We start from the raw sequence: 22,020 nt of genomic DNA, 5'->3' as shown, positions 1-22,020 counted from the left end.
GGCTCCCGCCTCTGGGCCCGCCGGGGCTGCACCTGCCGAGGCGCGGCGGGGGCGGAGCCACGACGCGGAGGAGGCGACGCACGCGCACCGCGGCTCTCCCGGCCCGGCTCGACCCCCGCCCAGGCCCGGCCGCCGAGGAGTCCTGCGGCCGCCCGGTGAGTCCTGCGGGGATGCCTGCCCTCGCCCCGGGGCCCGCCCGGGGCCGCAGGGTGCGCCGTATGGAGATGGGGGGGCTGCTGTCGTCCTTGGCTGGAGGCTGGGGGAGGACAACGGGTGGGTGCGGGCTAGGAGGTGCGGTCATAAATAAGGGAAAGGAATGGAGGGTGGAAGTTGGGTGGCTCGGCACAGGAGAGGGGCGTGGGTGCCACAAAGCCGTCCTGCCTGCACAGCAGGAGGAGGAGAGGGCCGCACACGGTGGTTCCTGCCTCCCGCCTTCTGCGGCACCGCTGCAGGCGTTACTGTCTTAGCTCTTTGGGGGAGAAGGTTTCACGTCCAGGAATGACTTGGGAAAAGCCTTTCCTTTACAGAGAAGAAAATGGAGGTTGTGATTCCTGCAGCTGGAAGGAAGAGAATGCACCCCCAGCCCGCTCCCTGGAAGACTGGGCCAGAGGAGGGAGGGTTTGCACAGCCACCGCTGAAGCTGCGGTCTTACCCAGGTTGGGCAGCCGCACGAGTACCTGTCCCCTTGCTCTGCAGGCCCCTGACTCCATAGAAGCCAACATGTAAGACAGGGTGGGTCCCTAGGGCAGTCTTCTCCTTTTGCTCTCCTCACGGCCGCTTCTTCAAGCTCTAACGTACAGGACCGTGAGACAGTATTGCCAGCCTCATAGCAACGCTGTGGGGGCTCTGTGCCTGACGTTGTGCACACACTCACAGAACCCTCCAACATGGGTGCTTTCCTCAGGCCCATTTTGCAGACAAAGCCGGCACGTTTGCCCAGGACTGCTCAGTGGGTCCGTGGCCCAGCCAGTTGGCCTGTCCTCACTTCTCAGACCGCAGGGCAGGCCTGCGTGGCTGTACCCTCATCCCCTGCAGGATCTCAGATGTGTTGGATGTTTGCTGAGCTAAGATGTTCCCTTGCACAGCTCGTGACCTCTGTGCTTCTTGACCATTTGTGTCTTCCTGACTTCTTCCTAGGAACCTCTTTTCTCCCCGGAGACGGGGAAAACTTGAGATGTCATTCTTCCTCTCCCTCTCTCAAAACTGAAGCAAGTTCTTGTTGTTGGTTTGCTTGCTTTACTAAGAGAGCGGAGGGCAGAGGGGTTGGGGGTAATGAAGCACTTCCAGGGAGTTGCAAGGAGAGAAGAAGGTGTGAGAGGAGCCATTCCTTCTGTCTGGTGCTGTGTGCACAGGGAACTGGCTATCTTGGGTTGTTCGGTTTCTTTCCTATTATTCCAAAGCAGACGTTCTGTCTCCACTGGACACTTAGGGCAAATCCCTAAGGATTTTTCATCACAGACCCCAACAGGTGGTCCCTTCAGTGACTTACTTGCGTGGGAGCATCGCAGTTGCCAGTGGTGTCCAGTAGAAACATGTTTGGTCTTTCTTCTGCAGGTTTAAACATGGCCTCTGAGATGGTGTCTGTCGTGTTCTCTGGCCTAGTGTTTTGGCTGACGTTCGGATGGACTCCAGCATCTGCTTATAGCCCAAGGACCCCTGACCGGGTCTCAGAAACAGATATCCAGAGGCTGCTCCATGGGGTTATGGAGCAGTTGGGCATCGCCAGACCACGGGTAGAGTATCCAGCTCACCAGGCCATGAATCTTGTGGGCCCACAGAGCATCGAAGGTATTTACTATATTCCCCCTGTTTGAAGTTTCCAGTAGCACTTACAATCATTAATACATGCTAAAGAACCTTTACTTTCTCCCCCTGTTTCCCATTTCTTCTTATTCCACACGATATATAATGCATGCCTCCACCCAGGAATATAGGTATCTAGAGAATAGGGACCTTATCTGTCTAGCTCACAGCTGTAGCTCTATCACCTGGCACAAAGTCTCGTACATTAATATTTGAGTGAATAAAGGAGCACCTAGCATTATCCGTAGAGAAAGATTAGAGCCCAGAACCTGCTTTTTCTCCCATTCATCTTTAGGAAAATGTGTCCCCAGCTGGCTTCCTCTTTGAGTCATTGCCAACCAATACTTGTAAAAGATCCTTAAAATGCAGAGTCTATAGGATATGACTCGATTCTTAAGAATGATGTTGTATAAATGCAAAGGGAGCTGAAAGAGGTCATTTCACTGAGTTTATGTCAAAAAATTTTTGAGATAATTTTAATAATAGCAAATGTCAATTAAATTCTTTTAGTGTGGCAAGATGATTTCCTCCAGGATTTTTTTTTTTTTTTTTAAGTTTCTGGCAATGTTATTGTAATACTTTTATTAAAAAGCAGTACTTTGTTGTTCGGTGATTTCTTTTTAGAGAGAATCTGAATCTAAGGCTTAAGAGTCGGTGACAAGCTAGTGCCTTATTTCCATGCCTTGCTTTATATCCTCTCTGATTTTGAAGGATGTCTTTCTCCAGTGAGGGGGAGGCCTAAAGCAGTCGCATGGTTAGTTAACGTTAACTGCAGCGGAGCACTTCAGCTCTTTCCCCCTGTGAGTGGATCCTAAGGAAAAATGTGAATTCTTTCTGAGTTTTCTCAGAATACATAGCCAGGAAGTGGTATTCTGTATGAATCGATGACGCATAATTCTGCCTAAGTCTGGTGATTTCCTAAAAATACTGTCCTCCCCAGAGGCCTGTAAGTACCATGGATATTGTGACTATAGGATTCTCATTTCTGTCTTGTTACCCATAGTCGTAAGCCATTGAGTAAAACTAACTCTGTGGGATTATTGTGTTTAGGTTGGCATTTGATGTCTGTCAAATTAACAGATAATTTGAGTCAGCAAGCATGCAAACCTAGAAGCAGGGGTTTGAAGCAGAGCAAATCATGCCACCCCTTTAGGAAAAATTTAAATCCTTCCCAGCACCTACCACCTGTCGCTCCTAGCACACTTTTCCATTTCAGACCAGCCTTTTCAAGACAGTAAATATCTGCCCTGGCAGCGCAGTAAGTGCTTGGTTAGTCACTCAGCTGTTGTCATGGAGAAATCTCTCTGAGTTTCCATGAATACCTGAGGCCTGGTCATCTGGGTGGAAGAGAAACAGCAGCTCCCTGGGCATCCAAAGCTTATGTTTTTCCAGAGCCTCGTTTTCATTACTGAAGATCCAATTATTTAGCACTTAATCCATGCCAGCCCCTGTGCAGAGCCTGGAGCATCTATGTCCTAAAAGAATAGGCCTCTCTGTCAGAGAGAGGTTACCACAATGCACCGTGGTAAGTGTTTCGGGAGATGGACAGACAAGCTGCTGTCACGGAAGAAAAGAACAGGAGTAACTTATTCTGCTTGGGACTGGATGGGCGTAGCTATGAGGAAAGACTTCTTCAGAGAGCAACATTTGACTTGAGTCTTGAAGTCTGAATCAGAATTTTTCAGGGAATATGGAGTGAAACAGCACAGAGGTTTGAAAGAGCGGGACAGTCAGGACGATTCAGAATGAAAAATTCTGTTTCCATTATTATTCTCTAGGACTATGTGAGGTCATGGCCACATGTTCACCTCCAGAAGTGTCTGTGTCAGGGTGAAGATTGGCTTGTGTTTTAGTTTTCTATTACTCTGAGGCAAATGATGACAAATTTAGCACCTTACCGTAATGCCAGTTTATTACCCCATGGTTTCTGTTGGTCATGAGTCTGGTGTGGGTTTGCTGGGCCCTCTGCTCAGTGTCTCATCAGGCTAAAATGGAGGTATTGGCTAGAACTTGGGGTCCTCATTCAAACTCATTGAGGTTGTTGGCAACGTTTGGTTTCTTGCTGCTATAGGACTGGGGTCCTCTCTTGCTGGCTACCAGCCAGGGTCCCTCTCTGCTCTAAGAGGCTACCCCGGGTCCTAAGCCAGGTGGCCCTAGCACAGAGGGGCAGCTTGCAGTCTTCAGCACCAGAGGCGGAATATCCTGTGGTCTCCTGATTGTAATGATGGGAGTGGCCATCCCATCACATTTGTCATTTAACAAGAGAGTGATATCTCATTATACTCACAGGTCTCACCCACACTCAGAAGCAGAGGATTATGCAGGACAAGGACACCAGGGGCCTCCTGGGGGATCATTTTAGGATTCTGCCTATTACAGCTTGGATGAAAGCTAATAGAAAATAGTCCAGAGACTTTGGGGGGAGGGGGAGGATAGAAACAAAAGAAACAAAATAAGAAGCCTGGATTTTGTTTTGTTTTTACCCCCAGTTGTGGACCTTGGCCCTTAATTTGTTAGGTGATCTAGTATTTATTTAAGATAGCATTCATCCAACTCATCCATTTGTTTGCATTGTCTCTGCTCATTTACTTGTGTTAATTCCCAGGCTTCTGACAGATGTGTGGTAACTTTTGTATCCCTTCCAACATTTATTGTAGAATTTTGTTATGAAGGATCAAAATTTTTTTTGATATTTTGTTTATTCATGAGAGACACAGAGAGAGAGGCAGAGACACAAGCAGAGAGAGAAGCAGGCTCCCTGCTGGGAGCCCGATGTAGGACTCGATCCCAGGACCCCAGGGTCACAACTTAAGCCAAAGGCAGACACTCAGCCACTGAGCCACCCAGGTACCCCTAAAGGATCAAATTAGAAGGGGTTAAAAAAAAAAAAAAAAGAAGGGGTTGTTTTTTTTCCGATTTTTATAGAAAGAATAGACACAATACGTGTATTCTGGTGTGAATTTTAACACACGTTTGACATAGACTATTGGCAAAGATGCTTGAATTTCGATGCCAGCTCCATCATTTACTAGTGATGTGACGAGCGAATTACCCAACTCCTCTAAGCTTCTGTTTAGCTTGGGGATGGGATTTGAATTTACTGTCTACATTTGAATTTATTACTTGTGAGAAGGTAATATTCTCATTCAGAAGAAAAGGTGTTCACCTGTGTAATTGCAGTCCTGCGAAATCCTTTCTGAATGCATCATCACCAGACTTTAGATGACTATGACTGGACTTGCAGGAGGGGCTGATTATTGTCTAATAAATGACAAATCGGAAACAATGTTCCTGTACTTTGCCTACTCTGATTGATTAATCTTCTGGTCCTCAGATTCATCTCATTACTGAAGATACATATTAGCTCTTGAATATAGGCTTATAAACTAGCCTTTTAGTATAGAATACAGGGTCAGCATAAATTACCGTGGGGTCCCCGTGTTCATACATCCGGTTACAAAAACTCTCCCTCCTTTGACCTCATACCACTTGTAGTTACTGTACCGTTGTTTTGCTGCCTCTCCCGGCATCTGTTCACTATGTACTGGTTGTGCTTCCTCACCTTCCATTCTCCCCCAGTCCGCAGCAGTCTCCCATTCTTACCACTTACTTGTCAGGTCAACAAGTATCTCTTGGACGCCAGGCACTGTTTTAGGTACTGGGGAAAGAAGTGTGAACTTCCCAGATAGGTAGGACAGGAGAGATACAGTTCCTAAATTAACACATAAACTATATAGTAAGTCAGGTGGTTATACGTGCTATAAAGCTAGAAAGCAGAGGAGGGGGATGGTGGAAACAGCTTCAAATAGGGGTAGGAGCTCCCTCCCAGGGAGATAAGCAAAGCTTTGAGAGTTGGAGGGTGAGCTGGGTGGTGTGTAGAGGAAGACATCCAGGGAGAAAGCTGCTCATACACAAGCTGGATGGGAGCAAGGGGGCCCATGTGGCAACAGCCCAAGACTCAGGAGCATGGTAGTAGGCGTGACACTGGGAAGAAGGGGAGGCGGAGGCCAGATACACGGGGGCAGAGCTCACAGGGTTTTGGCTTGTCCTCTGAGCATGTATCCTTGGAAATGATCACTCGAGCTGCTGTACTGAAAATCCTCCCGAGGAAGGGAGGACACATCACTTAGGATGCTTCGATAATGAGCCAAGGGAGCCAGGAGAGAGACAGACGAGCATGATAGGTAGAGGGGTGGGGAGATGTAGTCGGGTCGTGGGTATGTTTTGAAATGAACAGGACTTGCTAGGGAGTTGGAGGCAGGACGTGAAAGAACGAGGAGTCGGGGGTGCCATCAGGATTTGGGCCTGAGGAACTGGAAGGGGAGCAAACTGAGCCTCTCCAGGGGGAGAGTTCAAGTTGAGCCTTCCACCGGCCAATTCTGAGATGCCTTACACAGTTCCTGTCAGGGCCAGCCACTCTTGCCAAATTCACCTACATTCTGCCCTCATCCTATTCAGCCTCGGCAGCATTCCGCACACTTGACCTTTCCGAAAACCCTTTTCTTTCTTGATTTTTATGCCAAGATGGTGCCCTGTCGGCTTTCCTCCTCTCGCTTTGCCCATGAACAGTTTTCTTCCCCAGATTCCTTGGTGATTTTCTCCTGCTGCCCTCGTGCGCCACGTTAAGTTCCCCAGAGCTCAGTGCCTGGCCCACTGCTTTTATTCTTCAGCTTGCTCGCTCAACCACTGAGCCACCTGGGCGTCCCTCATTTCTTCTCGGACTCCAAACGCTATTTCTTTGCTGATGATGCTGACATTTATATTTTCAGCCCCATCTTGTTTCTCGTACATCTAAAGGCTTCTGTGACTTGCCAAAGTACCATCTGTCAATCCTGATACCTCTACCACCCCTTCCTCAGCTTGCTTATGTCAGTCTTTCCTGTCTAAATGAATGGTGCCACCACAGAGCCATACATGTGGGTGAAAAACCTGGGATAGTCCTCACTTTTCTCCATTACATGTCAGACTCAGTTATCAGCAATTTATTTCCTTTCTGTTTCTATAATACGTCTGTCTTTGCCTGTCCTCTCTTCTCTCTGGCTTGACTCCAAAGGGCCTGGCTCAGGATTCCGTTGTGCCTGGCACAGATCTATGCAATTGTCTGTTGAGAAACCACATTGCCTCCACTTTTTGTTTCTTTCAAATTGTCCGAAAGGCAGAGTTAAACTTTGAAAGTATCGGTTTAAATCCCGTGAACATCACTCTCTATGGTGAAAATTCAATCCATCCGTGGCTTTCCACTGCACCTAGATCAAAAATAGCACCTCTAGGGGCAGACCGAGTGGCTCAGCGGTTTAGTGCAGGCATCAGCCCAGGGCCTGATCCTGGAGACCCAGGATCGAGTCCCACGTTGGGCTTCCTGCATGGAGCCTGCTTCTCCCTCTGCCTGTGTCTCTGCCTCTCTCTCTGTCTCTCTCTCTCTCTGCATCTCTCATGAATTAAAAAAAAAAAAAATAGCACCTCTTGCCGCAGCCTGCCAGGGCCCTGCTTGCACACTCTCCTCCTGGCCTTGCTGTCCCACCCACTCCCAGCCCACCTCCCTTCAGTCCCCGGTCACAGCGGTGGGGCGAGGTTCACACTCCAGCTTCATACCACTGGTCCTTTCTGCTCTGCTTAGCAGACCTCCTTCTGCGGTCTCCACTCTAAGTTGCCTACTCAGGGACGGCTGCCCAGACTGCTCTGAGCAGCCCCCCTTCTCTGTCACCATGTCCTGGTGTTTTCTTAACGACCATAGCATCCTTTGTGATTTGTCATTAGGGTTTGTTTCCTTGCTCATCGTCTGTGTCCCCACCATGTCAGCTCCACAAGACTGTTTTATTTACCACTTCCCACCCAGACACACAGTAGGCACATGGCAAACATTTGCAGAATGAATGTACATGTATCAGGGGAAAATAGATACATCCTGTAGCAACAGGTAAGTGTTTGCCATCTGGATCTGTTGAGGCTTTTCTCCTTTCAGTTCGAGGCAGGTATTTCATTTCTATTCTGTGTTTTAAAAAAATCTGCCCAGAGCTCGGTGATTTCTGCTGAGCAAAAAGTCTGTTTACTTTGATGGTGACCGATGAACACAGCACAGGACTGGGGCCCATTCAGAAGCAGGCAGGACCTCTTGCAGGTCCCCGGCTCACCCAGCGAGATGTGCCGTGTGCTGGAGGAGTCCTAAAATTTGGTGTCCGGCCTCCTGGTTCAGTGCTGATTGTTAAGTGATCCCTGGGGAGGAAGCATTTGCCAAAAACATCCAAGGGCAGTGGCCATTATTCTTAATTTGTCCGTGGGCACCTGAGACATGGTAGGGAGCAGCTTTCAGACACATGCGTCCTCAGCCAGAGCCAGACGGACACACAAAGACAAGCAGGGGCCAACTTGTTTTTAATAGAGAAGAGAACACGGGGGCTGAGTCTCGACCACAGTGTTCACAAGCTGTGTGCCACCATGACAACTTCTTGAGCCTTTGTTTTGTCCCCAGTAGAGGGGGCCTGGAGCCCACCTGCCCAACGTAGCCCACAGCGCCATCAGGAGGCCGCCCCCATCGCGGTGGGTCACTGTGCACATTCCCAGCCTCCTATGGCCTGCCCCCATGTCACTCGGATGACTCATCAGGTGGCCACGGTGCTGCCCCCAGCCTCCCCACCCCCACCAGCCCAGAGGTGCTCGTGCTTCCTGGGCCCTCCTGGAATGGCTGCTGCTGTTCTGTGGTCCCCAGAATGCGTAATGCCAGCAGCTAGCCAAGGTGATCAGAAAGCCAGGGCCAGGGCCAGGGACTCTTGGGGGTCAGGATGGTTCTGCTGCTGACCCTTGTGCTGGCCTTGGATGAATGCAGCCCGCACATGTGCCTTAGTTTCCAGAATGCTGACCCCCTCCGGTAAGGAGATCTGAGTGCCACCTGTTTATTTTTCCCACAACTCTAGGCCACCAGATGCCGAGCTCTGTGATAATGCCAGACCACAAACCACTAGATAAAAAAAATTTTTTAAGATTTTATTTATTCATGAGAGACACACATGAGAGAGGCAGAGACATAGAGGGAAGAGAAGTAGGCCTGCTGTTTTTATTCTTAGTTTTTTCACCTCAAAATAAAGAGAACCCAGGGTGTTTTCCTACTAAGTATGTAGTGCAGACAGTCCTTTGTTAGGTACAACCTGTGTGAAGGACAGGTCCCTGAGCAGCCGTTGACAGCCCTTGGCCTCTGTCACGGGCGGCAGTGCCTCCAACTGGCCACAGCGGGGCAGCACTTGTTTCTTTTCTTTTTTTTTTTTTAATAATAAATTTATTTTTTATTGGTGTTCAATTTACCATCATACAGAATAACACCCAGTGCTCATCCTGTCAAGTGTTCCCCTCAGTGCCCGTCACCCACTCACCCCCAACCCCCGCCCTCCTCCCCTTCCACCACCCCTAGATCGTTTCCCAGAGTTAGGAGTCTTCATGTTCTGTCTCCCTTTCTGATATTTCCCACACATTTCTTCTCCCTTCCCTTATATTTCCTTTCACTATTATTTATATTCCCCAAATGAATGAGACCATATAATGTTTGTCCTTCTCCGATTGACTTACTTCACTCAGCATAATACTCTCCAGTTCCAACCACGTTGAAGCAAATGGTGGGTATTTGTCGTTTCTAATGGCTGAGGAATATTCCATTGTATACATAAACCACATCTTCTTTATCCATTCATCTTTGATGGACACCGAGGCTCCTTCCACAGTTTGGCTATTGTGGACTTTGCTGCTATAAACATCGGGGTGCAGATGTCCCGGCGTTTCACTGCATCTGTATCTTTGGGGTAAATCCCCAACAGTGCAATTGCTGGGTCATAGGGCAGGTCTATTTTTAACTCTTTGAGGAACCTCCACACAGTTTTCCAGAGTGGCTGCACCAGTTCACATTCCCACCAACAGTGTAAGACGGTTCCCTTTTCTCCTCATCCTCTCCAACATTTGTGGTTTCCTGCCTTGTTAATTTTCCCCATTCTCACTGGTGTGAGGTGGGATCTCATTGTGGTTTGGATTTGTATTTCCCTGATGGCCAGTGATGCAGAGCATTTTCTCATGTGCATGTTGGCCATGTCTATGTCTTCCTCTGTGAGATTTCTGTTCAAGTCTTTTGCCCATTTCATGATTGGATTGTTTGTTTCTTTGCTGTTGAGTTTAAAAAGTTCTTTATAGATCTTGGAACCTAGCCCTTTATCTGACACGTCATTTGCAAATATCTTCTCCCATTCTGTAGGTTGTCTTTGAGTTTTGTTGACTGTATCCTTTGCTGTGCAAAAGCTTCTTATCTTGATGAAATCCCAATAGTTCATTTTTGCTTTTGTTTCTTTTGCCTTCGTGGATGTATCTTGCAAGAAGTTACTGTGGCTGAGTTCAAGCACTTGTTTCTCATTTGAAGGTTGCAGTTGGAAGAATGGGGCCAACTCTTGACCCTGGTATCCCAAAGACAGCCCTTCTAGGATCCCCTTGTCCTGGGGGAGCCAGTGAGGACAATGGGTTGGATCTTTGAGGAGGCCCCTCATCCTTGGGAGGCTTCCAAAGCAGAGGCCCATGTCCTTTGGGGTTCCATTCAGCCCACCCTCTACTCAAATCCTTAAAAATGTCCCTGGGTGATTTCCAGTTTCCCATCTTGCTCAATTGCGCAGATAGTGATAAGAAATTCAGAAGGAGAAGGGGGGGGCATGGAGGCAGGATAGGAAGATGAAAATAACGGGTTCTTTTTCTATTCTGTTCACATCACCCTGGGGTGTCTAGGGGCAGGTGTGCAGGAGGCACGTAGCTGAGTATGACACGGGAGAGATGCTGCGGCAAAGGGAGAGATTTCACAGTTGTCCTGGTCATGGTGGCTGATGCTGTAAGAGTGGGTGAGGTCACCCCAGGTGAGTGTCAGGGAGGAAGAGCGGAGTGGCTAAGAAGAGGCCTAGAAGACCATGCGCGGGTGCCAGGTAGTAGGACCTGGAGGGGAAACAACAATTGGCCAGAAAGCACTAGAATGATGACACGCGTAGAAAACAAGGAAAAATTGTTTCAAGAATGAGCGGTGGTCCAGGCGCCTGGGGGGCTCAGGGGTTGAGCATCTGCCTTCAGCCCAGGTCATGACCCCAGGGTCCCAGAATCGAGTCCCATGTCAGGCTCCTGCAGGGAGCCTACTTCTCCCTCTGCCTGTGTCTCTGCCTTTCTCTGTGTGTCTCTCATGAATAAATAAATAAAATCTTAAAAAAATAAAATATCAGATAACTGTAACTCTTTATAAAGTGTATTAGAAACTTTCCTACCGTGTTTCCCCTTTTTCCTACTGTGTTTCCCCTTGATTGTCACAGGACCGTCACACAACACTTCTGACCCCAAACGTGGGGGGTGTTTACTACACCAGGCAACTGTGTTGCACGGGCTGGTTAACTGGACATTCTTCAGTGTGACTCCACTCTGACACTAGTTCCCTGGATGTGGTGACACTCCCCCGGGTGAGGGCTCAGACCCACAGGACGCCCATAGGAGCCGATCTCAATCCAGCTTGTCACCTGGGCTTCTGACTGCCTGGTGATAAATCTGGCTTTCCCAGCACCCCCTTGTTGGTTGGGTTGATTTGCAGGAACCGCTCACAGAACTCAAGGGAACACTGATGGTTTCCCAGTTTGTGAAAGGATACGACAGGGAGAGAGACCCAGGGTCAGGTCTGGGTAGGTCCCCAGTGCAGGGGCTTCTGTGTCCATGGGGTTGGGGTGTATCGCCCTCCCAGAGTGGACCTCTTCAACCTGCAGGCTCCAGAACCCTGTCCTCTTGGGATTTTATGGAGGCTTCCTTACATAGGATCAGTCATTGACTCTATCTTCAGCCCTTACCCCTCTTGAGAGAATGGAGGTGGAGTTGAAAATCCCAAGCTTCTAATCAAGGCTTCGTCTTTCCGGTGTCCGGCCTTCCTCTAGGAGCCACCCAGGAACACACGCAGAGTCACTTCATTGGAACAAAATACATCCCTGTCACCCAGGAAATTACAAGGGTTTCCAGAGCCCTGGGTCAGAAACCAGAATCAAAGACCAAATACAAGAGCAAAAGGTGGTCCTCATACTCTCATCACTCAGGAAATTACAAGGTTTCTCAGGAGCTGTCTGCCAGGAACTGGGGCAAAGACATATATATTTTCTATCATAAATGTATACTCTATAGTTACTTACTAAATATATTATAGCATTTCTGCATTTACATTAGAAAATCCCTATATAACTTGCAAAATATAATTCAAGATGAAGAGTGTCGTCTTTGCCTTCTGTACTCTCTTTCAAATAAATAAATTCTTAAAAAATATAGAATAAATATTGAGGTGCCTGGATGGCTCAGTCAGGCATCTGCTGTCAGCTCAGGTCGTGACCTCAGGTTCTTGGGATTGAGTCCTGCATCATGCTCCCTGCTCAGCAGGAAGCCTGCTTCTTCATCCCCTGGCCTCTCCCCTGTGCATGCTTTCTCTCTCTCTCTCCCTCTGTCTCTCTCTCTCTCTCTCTCAAATAAATAAAATCTTTAAAAACATACATCTAGATATATAAAATAAATTTTTCAGTGAGGCATTCTCCAAAAGCAAAAAGAGAAAATAATGTGCTGCTGTTGGGGAATGTTGTATGTGCATTTTAAGTTACTTTTTTTTTTTAATTTTTATTTATTTATGATAGTCACAGAGAGAGAGAGAGAAAGACAGAGAGAGAGAGGCAGAGACACAGGCAGAGGGAGAAGCAGGCTCCATGCACCAGGAGCCCGACGTGGGATTCGATCCCGGGTCTCCAGGATCGCGCCCTGGGCCAAAGGCAGGCGCTAAACCGCTGCGCCACCAAGGGATCCCCCATTTTAAGTTACTTAGCAGCAGTGCAGGACAAAGCATCAGTATGCTCTCACCGCATGCACGGAGTGAGAAGGGATGTGGATCACCAGCACAGTTACAGTTTGTGGTAGGTAGGCTTAGTGATCATACACAGTGCTTACTGCGTTTTAGCTGATAGGTGGAAACAGTCATCATCCCTGGTCAGGATTGTTCTCATGTTACATGACTTGTGAGTTGCGTCAACATCTTCAGCTCATCCCTTCAGTAAAGTGTGACTGTCTTGCAATGGCAGCGTGGCACACAAGACAAGGTCAGGTTGACTGTGCGACGACTGCTGATTGCTGTGCGGGGTCCAAGTCCAGGACACAGGCTGTGAAGTGCTCACTTCCAGACAGGTTGGAACCCACTTGAATCTGAGACTCTGAGCCTCCACATGTTTTCATGGAACTCTGTGGAGTTCAGATGTGCTTATTAGTTAGGATTTTCCAGGGAATCAGAACAGATGATGTGTGTGCATGTGTGTGTAGGATTCTTTTTTTCTTTCTTTTTAATTTTATTTATTTATGATAGTCACAGAGAGAGAGAGAGAGAGAGAGGCAGAGACACAGGCAGAGGGAGAAGCAGGCTCCATGCACCGGGAGCCTGACGTGGGATTCGATCCTGGGTCTCCAGGATCGCGCCCTGGGCCAAAGGCAGGCGCCAAACCGCTGCGCCACCCAGGGATCCCCGTGTGTAGGATTTATAAATAAATCATCAGTTATACATAGGGGTGTGTGTGTGTGTGTATAGAGAGATTGGTCTGAAGGTGTTGGCCTCTGCAGTTGGGGGTTGAAAGGTCTGAAATCTGCAGTGTAGACCTGCACCCTGGAGACCTCTCACCCAGGGAAGAGTCAGCGTTGTGACCTTGAGTCTGGAGGCATCTGAAGGCAGAGCCCTTTCCTCTTCAGGGAACCTCGGTGTCTGAAGGCCTCCGACTGTGACATTCTAAGACTACTATGTAACTTGCAAAAATATGATTCCACATTATGGAAGACGGTCTGCTCTACTCAGCCTAATGACTTTGTTGTCAACTGCATCCAAAAAAGGCCTTCCACACAACCTCCATCTCGCATCCATCCTGGCGTTTGACCACACAGCTGGGCACAATAGTCCAGCCAAGCTGACGCACTAAGTGAACGTCTCTCCAGTGCAGCAGGTGACACAGTAATGCGGTCGCATCAACACGATTGCATCAATCTGCTATTTCCTGAGGAAGATGGTTGTTACCCACATAAAATCAGTACTGTGCTTTAGGGTCCCCCTGTCAGATCCTGGATCTCGGGTTACTTGCTTGTACAGTCTTGTGCTTACTTACGCCTCACAGCCACTTGCTTGAGACGGGCAAGGAGGACACATATTCCTGCTATACGCTAGAGACATAGAGAATCTGTGAGAAGTGTCTTAACTAGGGATGCAGTTATTATTTGCATGTGGATTTACAGCCCGAGCGTGACCCTGCTGTTCCGTTGTGTCCCGCACAGCGTGCAGCTTCCCAGGCTGCTTGATTAAGGCTATAGATGGGGGCGCCTGGGTGGCTCAGGGAGTGAAGCATCTGCCTTTGGTTCAGGCCATGATCCCAGGGTCCTAGGACTGAGCCCTGCCCAGGAGAGACTCTGCTTCCCCACCCTAGCCCATACTCTCTCTTGTTCTTGCTCTCAAATAAATAAATAAAATCTTCAAACAAACAAAAAATAAAGGTATAGATGTGGACAGCGTTAATGTTAGAGCAGATGGTGAAAGAAGTTCATCTTTAAGGATGATTCTTTCTTGTCCCTGGGCTCATTGTTGATCTTGGGCTGCTTATTGGCTCACCACGAATCGGCATTTCCGAGGAGGTACTGCTTGCCCTCCTCTGTGGACCGTAGGCCCTGCCAGAGCAGACACGACCTGGGCCTGCATCATGTATGTGCGGGGCCTGGACAGTGCTGGCACGAGCCGGGGCCCCGCTGGGCGTTTGTTAAAATCACGTTGCTCTAGTTGCTGCCTTGAGACAGCGTTAACTCGTAGACTCCAGCACTTGAAACTCCTGTCATTTCGGCCGGGAGCTTCCTGTAATACAGCTGCCAGCGCATTGGAGCCACCCTGGTGGTCCTGAGTCCCCTGGCTTTCTGCGCACCTGCTCCCGCGGGACCCCAGCGCCTGGCAGAACGCCTTCGGTGTTTCTCACCGTCCCCCAGCCCGCGGCACATAGGATTCGGGGCACAATGGGACGACAGACCGGGAAGCCGCTGGGGGCTGGTGCCCATGTGCCCTCGTCCTTGTCCCCTTGGGCCGGCACCACCCGCCGGTCAGCCTCAGCCCGCAGCTGCAGCTGCCTCGGGAGGGCAGGGGGGTCCCTCGGCTTGCCTGGTGCCCCAGCTCCCAGGGAACTCTTGGGAAGTGGCCTTCCCCCGCCTCCTCACTGGCCCCCTCCAACCCGGCTCCACTGGGCCCGGGGGTCGGGGGGAGGATCCCCTTCACGGCCCTCGTGCCAGGGCTGCTGGCAGGCGCCTCCGAGCCGCGGCCTCGCTGAAGCTGAGGAGGTCCAGCCGGGACCTTGTTCCCCACCGCGGGACAGCCGGGGAAGGTGAGCCCTCGAGGAGCGGGCCAGGCCCCAGGGAAGCCCGGAGGGAGCCTGGGGTGGGCCCTGGGCTCCGGGGGTCGGCGGGGCACCTGCGGGGCTCCTGTCCCCCGGGTGTGTGCGATCCTGGGCGTCACCGAGAGGCTGCAGGGATGCCGGGCCGGGCGGTTGCGGTTCGCAGACCAGGAAGCAGGGTTTCCTTGCGGACCGCGCCCCTGGGGCAGGTCGGTGGCACCTGGGACGCCGCGGGGGCAGCGGGGCCGGCGGAGCGCGAGCGGGGAGGGCGCGGTGCGCAGGGCCGCCTTGGGGCACCTCGGGTGCGGGGCGCGGGGCGCAGAGGCACCAGGCCAGGAGGGGCTCGGACAGCCGGTAGCACCAGGCAGGTCCCCCGGATTCCATGAGGTTTGTTTTCCCAGTCTGCACCCATACACGAGCGACACGGGCCACGGCACATCGTCTTGGGGCAGTCGCGGCAAATACCGTATAAAGAAGGGTGTGGGACAGTGGAAAGGGCACACAGCCCCAGGCGTCACTGTCACAGTAGTGGTGCCTTCATTGTCTGTGTATCTCCCCAAGGGCACTGGCTTCCAGGATGAGGACAGGGTGAAGGCATCCTACCTTCTCTGTCCCTGACATCCTTCCACTAAGCTTCGTTTGGGAAACCTGCCACCAGAAGCTGTTTATCACTGGATGCACGGGCTTCCCTTTGCTCCTGGGAAGGGTCTGCCCCCTCAGGGTTCACCTGCGGAGCTAGAGCCAGGCGAGGCAGCAAGGATGGACAGGTGCTTCCCGAAAGCACCGCTAAAGCACGCTATCTGCATACCCAGCACGCTCTGCTCCATCTCTCATCGTTGTGGCTGTTCACATGTTGTCTTTTGCCATCAAATAGGTTATACAAGCATCTTTAAAGTCAGGAAGACAGTTTAGTCCGCTGCTGAGCCAAGAGTGAAGTGCCCGTAGAGGTGTCAGCGATGTCTGTGCCGGAAGATGTGCGGGTGAACTGGAAGTCGTGCCCTCCATGGCTGGGGGGCAGGCTGTCCACATGTTGGTATGTGTGGGAGGCAGTGACCAATGCTCCCTCTGAGCCACACACATTGTATCAAAATGTCATCTCATCCATTTCCAGTTTGGTTTACTCAATAAGGAATTATTGAGCACTTACCACCTGCCAGGAATTGTTGCCTACATGCATTTTTATCTAATTTTTTAAAGATTTTATTTATTTATTCATGAGAGACACACACAGAGAGAGGCAGAGACACAGGCAGAGGGAGAAGCAGACTCCATGCAGGGAGCCCGACATGGGACTTTATCCCAGGACCCTGAGCCAAAGGCAGACACTCAACCGCTGAGCCCCCCAGGTGTCCCCCTCCATACATTTTTTAAAACCAATAAGCACACCATCTGATTTATTATGTAGGATTTTCATAAAATAGACAGAGTCAGGCATTATCTTCTAACCTGGCAGTCACAGTTCAACTCTGAGTGGCATCATCGAGTAGTTTTACAGCTAATCTGGAGCAGAGCTGGGTTGGGCCATGTCTTGCCTTCTCCATCCCCTGGCTGCATCTCCTGTTGGTGTTTCGGGTCTAGAGGCATCCAGATGTGCAGAGTGACAACACAAGGAAGATCAGGAAGGATGAGCTGTGTTTTCACGTAGTGTCCCACCCCGGTGAGGGTGCCTACTAAAATGGGTGTCAGAAAACCTGGTATCCAGGGAATGACAGAGAGGAGTAGCCAGGTGCATTGTCTCTTGTTTCAAGTTCCTTGAAGTGCAGGGGAAGGAAAGGGATGTTGGAAATTGAGATTCATGTCTGCGACACACTGGGACAGAAGCTGAGAGCCCAGGATGTAGCCCAGACCGTCCCCACCGAGGAGCTCTATAAGCAGGTCAGGAGGTAGCCCCCAGAAAAGCCATCACAGATGAGCTGGATTCGAGCTGGCCTTCCTTTGGAGAGTAGCCGTGGGTCACGGGGACTCAGATCCAGGCAGGAAGAACTAGGAAGAAATACCTTGTATAGCTAATAGGTGTTGAGTGTAGGGTGGTGATAGGGAGAGGCAGTGGCAGCGGGGAAGGCTGGACACTTTGAGGAGTGTCACCGAGTTTCCCGGCGAAGGAGCATCTGGGCAGTAGGGGCATGTGGTTGGTAGGTAATGTTCAGAGCTCAAAGGTCCCCCAAGGAGGCCCTGGCCTGTGGAGTGTCTTGTAAGCCTCTCTCTGCAGGTAGAAAGGCAGCCCTAAGTCTAGAGATGCCCTCGGTGGCAGCAGGGCTGATAGCAGATGGGCGCGAGGATTGGGTATTTCTCTTTGTGCCGGGGTCTGGGCATCGAGCTGGGTATATCTGTCATCCCCCATCCCAGGCACTGAAGGGTGTCAAAAAGGTAATGAAGGAACGTGTTTTCCGTCATGTCAGCACACACTGAGCAGTCTGTCAGGTGGACCTCTGCTGTCATCACCCACCTTTCCGTGTGGATTTTCACTTGGGTACATCCGCCTCTAGGGTGCCAGAGGATCAGAGGCTGACCTCTCACGGTATCTTGGAGCATACCTGGTCTCGAGTTGGTGGTGGCGCAGCACACAGTGGGATGACAGGTGTGGCACTGGCACTTGGGTTGAACAAGTCGAGGGTCCCTCCCCCTAGCCTGACGTGACCATGGTGGTGGGCCCTCCCAGCTCACACAGGCTTGTGGCACTACTGGCTGTTTCCCCCAAGAGCCTGTCAAGGTCTTTCTTTGCACAAGACAGATTGTGGCTTCAGGGACGTTCAGTCCGACGACTGGCCTTCCCAGCAGAGGCCCAGGGGACCATCCCGATCCCACTTTCTGGTACGATGGCTCAGCAGGCCCGTGTCGGCAAACCCAGCCTGGTTTGGACAAGATGCGGGTGACTAACGTTTTCCCCTGAAGCAGCAGGAATGGATGGGCCTGCTGGAAAGAATTCCTCTGCTGTAAACTATCGAAGACGTCTGTCTCCTGAATTGAACCAGCGGGTCTCTTCTCCTGTCTCTTAGTTTATTTCCGTCTTCTTTTCAGTCCTTCAGCAGATGATGGGAGGGACCGTTTGTCGAGTTTGTGCAGACCCTGAATAGCCCTTGCTCACTGGAGTGTGCAAAAATATGGCAACAACACAGGTGCTGTTGTCTGCAAATGTTTCCAAAGAGAAGGGGAAGAGCGGTTATTCTGACAGTAAGGGTGCATTCTCCTAATATCACAAAGATTTTCTTTTTCCTTTTTTTTTTTTTTTTTTTTTTTTTGCCTGTGTGGTCAGTAAAGAGAATTTTTGGCAGTTGGCTCTCGCTTAACTAGATCTGTATACAGCATGCTGGGGCCGGGTAAGCATCTCTGGTTTTTTTTACAGGCAGAGTTTTGGTGCCTAGGGGTCTGGGCTGTGGACAATCAAGACATCCCTGCAGGCAGGGAGTGGTCAGCTTGCTCCCAGCTTGCCAGGTCCAGGGCTGGGATGCTTCAGTGCATTCACCCGGGGGCTCCAGGGGAGGCCGTGTCATCCTCAGCCCCTCCAAGACAGCCTTGAGGAGTGTGCCTGAATGACTGCCTTGCTCGGATTTAGGCAAAGGGGCAAGAGGTGATGGCAGGATGCCCCAACAGTTCTTACTGGGTGGTGCCAGTACTGTTCTGATGTAGAAGTAGTAGGAGCGAGGGTGTCTTGGGTCTAGACTTCTGCTCTCTTTAGACCGCTTGTCACTTCAACAAGCAGATTTATAAATAGACCTGAATCATTCAGCGCAGGAGAAAAGTACCAGAAACCCAAATAGATGGATGCACACCAGCCAACTGCGTGTGGCTTGGGTTGGTAAAGAGAGACATGCGTGCCCCTTGATGCTCTGCAGGCTCAACCTTTCAGTCACAGGACAGACCCAGCTGGGCAGTGTGAGAACCAGAGATCAGCTTTTTTCACCTACATGAGCCCCAGAACTTAGAACATTCGCCTCCGTGAGTTTTTGGTAATCACTATTGTAGACCTAAGAATTCTTTTTTTTTTTTTTTAATCATATCAATTTGAATATTGAAGCTGTAGAATCCAGGGAGAGCACAATCTATGTTTTAAACAGGTAACTGAGAAACATTAAAAGGTTAGAGGAACTCTTTTTTATAATACCTCACAAAAGGAAACACTAGGTTGAGTAAGAGTGTAAGATCTTTAAATGTGGTTTTAGGGGGAAGAGAACTAATATTTTACCACTATTTGCCTGACATTTCATATATTGTTATCTAAAAATCCTCAGAAAACCCCATGTGATTCCCTTTCACAAGGGCAAGTTGAGGTGTAAAGTGTGTGAGCCATTGGCCCCACATTGACCATCGAGGGGAGGTAGGATCTGGATTCAAATCTGTGAGTTTCTAGAGCAGGGTTTTCACTCCAAACACTCTTGATATTGGGCCAGAGAATTCTCTGTCATGAGGGCTGCATCCCTGGCCCCTGTCCACCGGATGCCAGGAGAATCCTCCCACCTGTGACAGCCAGAAAGGTCTCCAGATATGATCCTCCACCAATAAAGAGTGGAGCACCACTCTCCAGGGGCTTAATTGTTACTGCCACTGCACATCCAGAAAGAAATTTGGGGGTAGGTACCCTTAAAGACTGTACATGGTATGGTTTGCTTATATTTGTAGTGATTTTCCTTATAACCATAATAAAGTCTACTGTGGATGATTTGGAAAATTAATCATCTCACAACCTAGAGAGACCCACTTTCAATATCCGGTATATTTCCTTCTAGAATCTTTCTCTATGCATATATATGTATTTTTTTAAGTCATACTTTAAAAAAAAAGTATTTATTTATTTATTTATTTATTAGAGACAGCAGGGGGAAGGGAAGAGGGAGAAAGAGAGAGAGAGAGAATCTCAAGTGGACTCTGTGATTGAGCATGGAGCTCCATCTCAGGACCCTGAGATCACATCCTGAGCCAAAATCAAAAGTCAGAGCTTAACCCATGGAGCCACCCAGGTGCCGCCCCAAATTATGCCTTTTTATCTGAAAATTTTTTTTAATATTTTATATTTATTTATGAAAGACAGAAAGAGAGGCAGAGACACAGGCAGAGGGAGAAGGAGACTCCATGCAAGGAGCCTGATGCGGGACCCAAACCCAGGACTCGAGGATCACACCCTGAGACAAAGGCAGATGCTCAACCCAGGCGCCCCTTTATCTGACTTTTTATACTTTATATTACATCAAGAACTTTGTATATCATTAAAAAAAATCACTATAGTTATTTTTAGTAACTGCATTCTATCTTCTTATATGTTTTTACCACAGTTCAGTTAAGCATTCCCCACATTGGACACTTATTAGAGTTTTTCCAGTTCATCCCCATCATAAACATTGCTTCAGTGAATGTATTTGCACAAAAGTTTCTGTGTAGACTCCTGATAAATTCTTTAGGTATGTATTTTTCTGAAAAGGGAAATTGGGTGAAGCTCCATGCCTACTCTTAGATTCTGTTTCCTCCATGTTGTCACCTTGCTTTCTGAAAATGCTGGATGAACCTGGCTGCCTTCTCTTCATCTGTTAATGGGAATCTTGTCTCACTTCTTAACTATGTGTATTACCTTTTTATTTATTTATTGAGATTTTATTTATTTATTTACTTGAGAAAGAGCAAGAGCCAGAGAGATTATGGAGGGAAATGGAGAGGGAGAAGCTGACTGGCCACTGGGCAGAGAGTCAGATAAAGGGCTGGATCCCAGGACCCTAGGACTGTGACCCAAACTAAAGGCAGATACTTAACCAACTGAGTCATCCAGGTGCCTCTGGGTGTTACCTTTTTTAATCTTTTCATTTGTCCGCCAAAAATAACACCTCATTTTTTTTTAAATTTGCATTCATTGATTACCAGTAAAACTGACTGTCTTGGGGTGCCGGGGTCTCACGGTTGGTTGAGTGCTGATTCTTGATTTCAGCTCAGGTCCTGATCTGGGGGGGGTCATGGAATCGAGCCCTAATTTGGGCTCTGTGCTCAGCGCGGAGTCTGCTTGAGATTCTGCCTCCGTCTTCGCCTCCTGCTCATACATGTACTCTCTCTTTCTCTCTCTCTAAAAAAATAAATCTTTGAAAAAACTCTGACCATCTTTCCATCTATTACATAGCTATTTACTTTTCTTATTCTCCAAAGTATTTGTTGGTGAGAGGCATTGTTGGTTTAGTTGATCTAAAGTGGTAATCCAAGTGGCACATCACCACTTCAAGATTTGCTGCTTTTTCCACAGCTCAGAGTTGAGAGCTGAAGCTCCTTATACGCTTTTTAAGTAGCGAGAGAGGGAGAGGCACGGCAAGGGTTGGGAGAAGAGAGAGAAGGGAGTGCTTGTGTGTCAGCTGTGGGTTATCTAGCTGAACTCAGAAGAAAGGGGAGCATGGCTTGTGCATGAGGCCCACACGCAGACTGAGCCCAGGGGTGGCCACCAGGTGGCGCCACCCGCCCAGGGGGATTTGGTTTCGCGGGTGTGGGCCCGCTGGGGTAGCAGGTTAGTAAGTGGTCAGAAGGTGGGTGAGGGGTAAGGAGGCCGAGGGCCAGTCACATGCATAGGACATTCGTGAGTGAGGTGTTTGTAACCACCGAGGTTACAGGTTGGCATACTGCACCTGTGTGTGTGTGTGAGATTTGTCCCACTCCCATAAATTCCATTCCCCTTTGCCATCATGCCCCCCATCTCCCCACCCTTCCCCACCCCATCCCGGCTGCCCCTTCCCCCAGACCCTGGTAGCCACTAAGCCAATCTCTGTCTCCAAGAATGCACCTACTTTGGACATTTCATATGAATGTACAAATTCATGTAAAATATAACACACAC

At 49.5% G+C, this 22,020-nt stretch overlaps 1 protein-coding gene across 4 annotated transcripts in view; it reads left to right on the top strand.

Annotated features, from left to right (window-relative positions):
- Positions 1–47: 47 nt before the first annotated feature.
- The window catches only part of SCG5 (secretogranin V), a 54,194-nt gene continuing 32,221 nt past the window's right edge, over positions 48–22,020 (top strand). For 2 of the 4 annotated variants that reach the window (XM_038579967.1, XM_038579966.1), the window contains exons 1-2: positions 48–155; positions 1,555–1,788. In XM_038579967.1, coding sequence (XP_038435895.1) covers positions 1,563–1,788 — 226 coding nt within the window. In that variant the 5' untranslated portion in view covers positions 48–155; positions 1,555–1,562. Of the gene's footprint in view, positions 156–527; positions 657–1,554; positions 1,789–22,020 lie in introns of all 4 variants that reach the window. The other 2 variants (XM_038579964.1, XM_038579965.1) reach the window with 2 other exon arrangements.

This window comes from Canis lupus, chromosome 30, assembly GCF_011100685.1.
Source record: "Canis lupus familiaris isolate Mischka breed German Shepherd chromosome 30, alternate assembly UU_Cfam_GSD_1.0, whole genome shotgun sequence".
NCBI classification, from domain to species: domain Eukaryota; kingdom Metazoa; phylum Chordata; class Mammalia; order Carnivora; family Canidae; genus Canis; species Canis lupus.
Note: the sequence above shows the minus strand (reverse complement) of the source record. Positions and strands in the feature narration are given on the sequence as shown.